Below are 7,808 nucleotides of genomic sequence, written 5' to 3'. Positions count from 1 at the left end.
TGGAGGTTAGACCCGTCGCTCTCTCTGCTCTGTGGCAGTAGAGCTCTCTAGTGCGCCTCAGTATCTCTCTAGTGCGCCTTGGAGACAGACGAGACGCGCAACTCTGCCTGCTGGGCGCGTCGTTTTCTTTTTAAATGTAACTGCGTTTTATAGGAGCTATTCCTATACGGGGGAAGAAAACAACCTCTCCGGAATCCGCTGAAGCTGCTGATAAACGATACTCTTGCTAACCGGGTTATTTTTAGTCATCAACCGCAGCGATGAGTGTCTTAAAGCCGGCAGAGAGAGCGCCTGGTGCCGCACTGTGGTGAAGAGAAGCTCGGTGATCAGCAACCATGAAGTCCAGGAGAGATAAACTGAAGATCCCCTCTCTGACCCTGGAGTAAGTTCTGCTTTTTTATTTTCATCCTCATGTGAAACTGTTTTTTTTTTTTAAAGTTGTAATAAGAGTGAGTATTTATGTGCTCATATTTTTGTTTTTATTTAGACAGGCTTTTTGTTAATTCATCTGAATAACCATCTCCACTTAGTTTATTGCTTTTATTGGCCCTTTTCTTGACTGTATTTGTTACCTGTTTATGTGTCCTCATGTGTTTGTTTTGTTGTGTTTTTAGCTTGACAGCCCTGTTGCTTGTCATTGCTACTTTTAATATTGACTGATGTATTTTTTTTATTATTGTAAAGCACTTATTATTGTGATTTTGTATCTGTGAAAGGTGCTATACAAATAACTTACTTTACTTACTTACTCATATCGGTGTACTCTAGTGTCAACAAGCAGACTTTTTCCATACATAGTGGCTGTTGATTCTGATGGAAATGCAAATAATCCCTCATGTTTTCTCCCAGGGGTGATGACATTTTCTTCAGGCTTCATTATCTGCTCTCAGTTTGCTCTTGTGTTTTGTATTTTTTAAAGCAGGAATGTATTTAGTATAGATGAAGCTACAGGTGTCTCATCAATAAGTCTTATTAATTGTAAGAATTCTCAGTATTATCAGTAAGACTTTCCCTGCCTGCCTGTTAATCTTTAAACTAATTTACCCCATACTGGATGCAGAGAAATCCAACTTTCCAACCTTGAAGTGTATAGCCTCACTGTGTTTGCACAATTCATGGCTGGTTAAACTTGAAAAACCAAACTGCTGGAACAACAGAGAACTCGTGAAGATGAGGAAGTTATTTTGTTTAAAGTTTACGGCACTTATAATATCACTTCCTTCAGTTTCTCCACACTGTTTACACGTTTTCTTCACTCACATCACATTCAACACACTGACAAATACACACAGCAAAATGCATTCAATAGTATTTTTTTCAATTGTTATTTATTTATTTATCCGTCATTAAATTACTCACAGTTAGGTTTTATGCATGTTTCTATTTTTCATTGTCAAATTGCATTTACAATGTGTCATATACTAATCCGACCGAATGTTTCAACTGAGGTAAATCTCATGCCTCAGTGTGAATTCTGTCCTCATGTTGTTTTGTGTTTTTCCCAGCTCTATTGCCTCCTTCTTTTTTAATCTCACATGAACCATTTCTGCATGAATCACACGCTCCCCCTCGCAGCACCAAGACAGACAAATGGCTCTCAGTCTTTAAGGAGAAAATATATGTTATTTCTATATAATTGACAATCTGTGAATCCTCCCTCCATCAAAGGATATGGCTGCAGTCTTATGTCCGCCCACGCTTCCTCCTGAGTGAATGTAGCCCTTTTTTTGTGGGGAAGGAGGAGGAAGGAGGAGGGGGTACCTGCTGCCCACTAGATGCTGATCCACTAGATGCTGATCCATAAGGCGTAGGAGCTCCCTGCTCACATCCCCATTCTCTGATCCATCCATCTGCCTCCACCGTGGATGATCTCAGCAGAGCATGCGCTGTTTTTGTTTCATTTTTAGGCACTTAACTGCTCCCGCACAGAGACAAAGAGGAGGATTCACGCTCTGCACACAGGGAGGGGCTCAGGGTTTTACTGGTTGGCTGCTGATGGATGCATCAGTCCAGACACACATCTGCTTGAAACACATCTGTGACATGCAGGTTTCATGATGGGCTCTTCCTTACCTAAATTACAGCACTTCCGGGGCTACAGTATTTTAACCCAAACCGCGATCTTTTCCTCAACCTAACTAAGTAGTTTTGTTGCCTAAGCCTAACCAAGTTGATCTATTCCTAAACCTAACTAAGTAGTTTTATTTTGAAGACTGGAGCGGAAATTGACACGTGTCACATGTTGCTAGACATGCGTAGGAAAAGACATGAAAATTACACCACCAGCAGTGCAAAAATGACAAACATAGCAGAAAATTGTTTGCAGAAAAATGTGCTTTGCAAGTATACAAGTACACAATCAACTTTTTGCAAGATGCACATGCTTAGTAGAGATTATTTTGTGATTTTTATTGACAGTCTAAATCATTTACTCTGTAAGTGATGTGCAACAGAATGACTAGAATATCTTTGAATATGCTGATACTTGTTATTTTGGCAGTAAAGACAATCCTGCTGCTATCTTGCAACCGAAAGGTTGTAGCTGCCACTGCAATTAACTTCACCTGAACGACCTGAACATCTGAGCAAATCAGAAATTCAGTGTGAATGTCACCAATGAGTCAGTCTGAGATTTTCTACTCAGTTTACACTCCGTGTTGATGAAGTGCCGACAAAATGGAAATGCAAAATGGAAATGACGGCCGATTACTCACTAGAGCGCCGTCGAGAGCTTTGGTTTAGGGGTCTGAAGTAGGAAATGTGTTAAGATGAAATACAACGTAATGAGTTGCATGTGTTGTGTAATTATGAGCCGACACTACAGAATGAGGAGCCTTTGTGCAAGGAGTTGTTTTCCCTACCGTCCTCCCTGCATTACTATGACAACACATTCATTAGTGCTTTGGTAGCCGGTGCTGTGTTTAGCACCGAGAAGCCTCTGCAGCACTGAGACAGCACTGTGGTGCCCACAAGGCACAGCTTATACATCTGAGCAGGAAAATCAATAGAAAACAGCTTCTGTGCTGGGTCAGCATCAGGATGATATAGGATGGCTGAGCATGCATATTTTGATAGAGAATTAAGATGTGAAATGGTAGACGATATGTATTCTAAATAAAGTACAGTCTGAGGACGTATAGGGCTCACAGGAACTGTATTGTCCTCAACATCTTCAACATCCTCAACATCATAACATACAACGTGTTGCCAGATGTGAGACACTCCCTAACACTGTTGCATTAGATGTTCAGTAAACATGCATTGGGCGATGTAATTTCCTTTCTGGTGTGTTGACACCCAGCTGCCAACTTCCCGTGGTGGAAGAGCTCACAAAGCCGACTAATCGAATGCACCCAGTGTCGCATCCAGCCACCCTGTAACAAACTCTAGAGAGGCAGCAGCACCACCCTACACACTGCCGCTGAGTGTCTGTCACCATCCGCTGTTGATGTCTGCCACCGAGAGACAGCCATCAACCTCTAACCCTCAACGAAGCTCTGCTGCTGACTGATGACAGACTCACTAATCCATGCAAACATGTCTTGCCTTACAGTTTGTCGCCCACATGCCAGAGCCCCACTCTCCTGAGCCCGTGCAGCCCCTGCAGTCCCTGCAGCCCCTTACAAACCCTTCATCCCTGGAGGTAAGACCGCCAGGTCACACGCAGATGGTTTCTATCAACTCAACATGTTAAATGTCTTTTAAAAGTCTTTCATCAATGAGTCAGTTCACCACAAAATCAACAAGTAACTGATCTACATAACACTGATTTTGCAGCTAAAGCCTGATGAAGCTAATTTGTCCAAAAACTATTTCAATCAGGAGAGACTCGTATGAATTGAATAGTAATTTATTACAATGTGCACAAATTTATGAATAGTAACAGTCTTTGGCGATTTAGACACAATGTGACATAATAAGGGGAAGTGATGCCGTAGTTGGATTAAGATTATTCCCCCTGGGTCTAGACACTGGTGATGGTGGTAGTGAAAAGATTGATGCAGATCCGATGAATGAAGTGGAGCCGGATTAGTCTGATGTGATGAATCTGGAGGTGATGGGGTGGTGGAGGGTCGCACCAGTTTGTGCTGATACTGACACTGAAAGCAGCATAGAGGAGAACAGTTTTAAACTTTTAACAACAACAATGTCATTGGTTTAGGGAGATATGGCAAGATCTGATTGGTCACTGAAAAGAGAGACGCCCATAATCAGCTGACATAGTAATAGCCTATGAGAGAGAGACCAAGAATGAATGAGAATGAATGAGATTGCACCCTTAGTCTTCATGACTGAATTTACGCATAAGCTTCATTAAAACCAGATAAATGACCCACACGTTTGCACTGGCTGAAAAGTCCCCATGAATTCAATCCCACATACACCATCCTGTTGGCGCAAATACTTGCTAGAGCACCAAACACGTATTAATCCGCTGCTGAAAATAGTAGAGATGCACAGATCGGTATTGGCCGATGTTCGCCTTGTTGACTGCCATTGGCCTATCGGCAAATAAGATGACATTCGCTGACGGCAGTGGTCGATGTTTATCTGTTGTATTGCATCAGTTTTGCGCCGGCTATTACAAATTTGAAAAATAATATTTTAAAGGTTGTTTCATACATTTGTATGATTGAATTTGTGCTCATTTAAAGACATTGTAATGAAATGCTGAATGACTTTAAAACAGGCCAGTTATTTTTTCATAATGAAGAGGTCTTTCTGTTTCCCTGGCACTAAAAAGGAATAAATATCAACAACAACAAAAACATCAGTATCTCCATTGGCTATCGGCTATTGGCCAAATTGTTATTTTATACTGCACGTCGGTATCAGTATCGGCCCAGAATTTCATAAGAGGTGCATCCCTAGAAAATAGTCCTCAACAAATGAACTGTTTACTCTTGTTTGAATCATGTTTGCTCAAAACCACAGTGCCCAGCTGTTTTACCTCCACTAATTCCCACTAGGGAAATGCCATATGTAAAAAAAAATGTAGTGAAGTCATAAGACTTTGGTCACGTCATAGATGCTGCTTCAAATTAATATTTTTTTTAAATCTCTGCTTATTCGGTAAAAAAAGATCAAAGTAGTAATTATTGACCTTTGAAATAGCAGTTGACAAACCTCACCACAAGGTCCATTTAGTAGCTTTTTCCGGTGCTTTCAGTCGTATCACAAGATTTTGTGATTTGAACATCTGCATTTATATGACAGCTGGGGCAAACTCTATCTGCTGAGGAAGATAGTTACTAAATGGACCATGTGGTGTGATTGTTTTGATAACTACTTTAAAGGTCCCATATTATAAAAAAGTGAGATATTATAAAGCAGGCTTATGTCCTATATAAATACTGTGAAAGTATCGAAACACTCAATCCACAGGGAAATACACACAGCCTGTATTCAGAAACTCTGCATTTGAAACAAGCTGTCAGGATTTCGGTCCATTTGTGATGTCAGAAATATACAATATTTAGACCCTTGACACAATTTTAAACGTAAACATTCTTAATGTGTCCCAGTTTATTTCCCGGTTGCAGTGTATGTGAATGTCATCAGCTGACAGGAAGTACTGATGGACCCAAGCTGTCGCCTAGCAACACAATTCTGTTGCAATTCCGTTAAAATGCGCTAAAACGGAGCGTTTCAGACAGAAGGTAAATACAGGTAAATTCAAGTAGACAGTATGAGGAAAATAAATGTTTTTTTTAACATTACAGCATGTAAACATGTTCTAGTAGAAACACAAAATACAAGTATGAACTTGAAAATGAGCATGATATGGGACCTTTAACGCGTTTTGAAAAACAATAGTCAAATTAACAGCTTACATCAGTGTTTTCTGCTAAATGGTTTTCTAATGACAGATAATACAGTATAACTTCATAAAAAGTGTGAAATATACATGGAATAGAAAAAGGAAATAGGCGATAAGTCTGAGTTGTTTTTTTGTATATTAAGGTGCCTCTGTTTCACCAGTGAAGACCCATCATTTATTAGTTGTCTCTAAGTCTATGTGGGTTGCTTGGCAACGGTGCTGGGTGCTGTGGAGGAAGGCAACACTGCAAACAGAGGCGGCTGCATCCAGCATGTCTCTGGATGTGTGAGCAGCGCTCGGCTGTCACACCGTGCGCTGTACAGTAATGAATCCCATTTGCTCGGCTGAAAAATGAGCAAATTTTTTGAGTGGGAATGCAAAAAAAAATCAAACGAGATAAACATGCATTCCTTAACACGACGCAGTTTTCACACAGTAATCTGATGCGACAGTATGGCAGATTGCACATTTGTTGGCATCATTCTTCACAGCATTTTGCATCACAGACCGCCCCTGTATGTGTTGTTCCACCATCCAGCAACATGTTTATTCTCTTGCATCAGATCCTATATTTGTATGAACGTAAATCGCTTGCCGGCATCAACCTTTGATTCTGATACACTGAATATGTCGAGATTCGTCTTGATGGCATCAATGCAGAGATGACACAAGAGCTGCGTGGTACCTGGTGCCGGATTCATATTATGAGGAGAGTGCAGCATATAATAAACTTTAGGCATTGTATTATTATGGCACCTTTATGCAGATTTCTAAAATGAAAAGGCCTGAAAGGTATTAAAGCAACATGAAAATATAAACATAAAATCTAAACAAATGTAGGTATGCATATACAAAATAAAACTCACCTAAACTGTAGTCGTTACTCTTTCCATCGCAGACTTTTGGAGTAATCCTGCTAACTGACAAACAAACCAACAAACCAACAAACCCACGGCGGTGAAAACATTAACTCCTTCCTAGGCCTTCGGCCTTGGCGGAGGTAACAAATGCTATTTTAAAACGTCCATAGTTTAGCAGCCACAACTATAATGGCACAATCTACACACAACTAATAAACCATGACCTGATGACCTCAGTGACCTACTACTGATGTACAGCTGTAGTAGATAACCATGACGCAACCTGACCACGCAGATATGAGGGTAATTTTGTACTGATTACTAAATTTGATAGGGAGCCACCATGGGAAACTACAAGAGGGAAAGTGAGATCAAATGAACACGAGTAATCATTTCCATGAACCAAACATTTAAAATGTGCCTCAAAAGTCAAGGCCTGGCCAAAAGAAATGTCTATAACAGGCTGTCTGAGGCACAGACAAGTCTCACTAGTAAGGCGAGGAAGAGTAACGATTTGTTTAGACGGGAGGAGATAGTCTGTTACAACGAGATATCAGGGAATTGTTGATGGCAGAGAAGGATGAATAGGGTGGGGGAGCGAGGGGATCATGTGACACGAGTGAGAGTAATGCTGATAGTATCATAATAATGTTATAATGTTTATAAAAGGAAAGCTAGAGAACTCCACAAATGTGCAGCATTGTCATAATAGTCATAATACCAAGCACACATACAGTTATTACAGTACTCCTCACTTTTATTTATTATTATTCCTGCATTTGTAATTCATCTACTTCAATTCCAAAAGTGAGAGACTTGATTATGAGAATAGACCCCTTGCAACTCATAGGCATTGACCTCTAGCAAATGTCTGCAAAGCAACCAACCAACCATCTGCATCGCTTTAGGATTCTCAATTCAAATAAATACATGTCTTTTGATTTTGTATGCTGTTACAGATTCAGCATTCCACTTACAGTATATAGTGTAACATAGCATAGTGTTTTTGTTCTGATATTATATGAAATGAATATACATACATACATACAGGCTATAGATAGGCCACACTAACACTAACACTAGAGGTACTATGTGCAATGGAATGTACCATTGTTTTAAAGTTTGGC

General features: G+C 40.2%; 1 protein-coding gene across 4 annotated transcripts in view; it reads left to right on the top strand.

The window, feature by feature from the left end:
• The first annotated feature begins 64 nt into the window (after positions 1–64).
• Positions 65–7,808, top strand: part of mast3b (microtubule associated serine/threonine kinase 3b) — a 41,395-nt gene continuing 33,651 nt past the window's right edge. The window contains exons 1-2 of one of the 4 annotated variants that reach the window (XM_074634633.1): positions 65–382; positions 3,554–3,643. In XM_074634633.1, the coding sequence (XP_074490734.1) occupies positions 336–382; positions 3,554–3,643 (137 nt within the window). In that variant the 5' untranslated portion in view covers positions 65–335. Of the gene's footprint in view, positions 383–3,553; positions 3,644–7,808 lie in introns of those variants that run through there. The other 3 variants (XM_074634632.1, XM_074634634.1, XM_074634635.1) reach the window with 3 other exon arrangements.

Source organism: Sebastes fasciatus, chromosome 5 (assembly GCF_043250625.1).
Source record: "Sebastes fasciatus isolate fSebFas1 chromosome 5, fSebFas1.pri, whole genome shotgun sequence".
Lineage (NCBI taxonomy): Eukaryota > Metazoa > Chordata > Actinopteri > Perciformes > Sebastidae > Sebastes > Sebastes fasciatus.
Note: the sequence above shows the minus strand (reverse complement) of the source record. Positions and strands in the feature narration are given on the sequence as shown.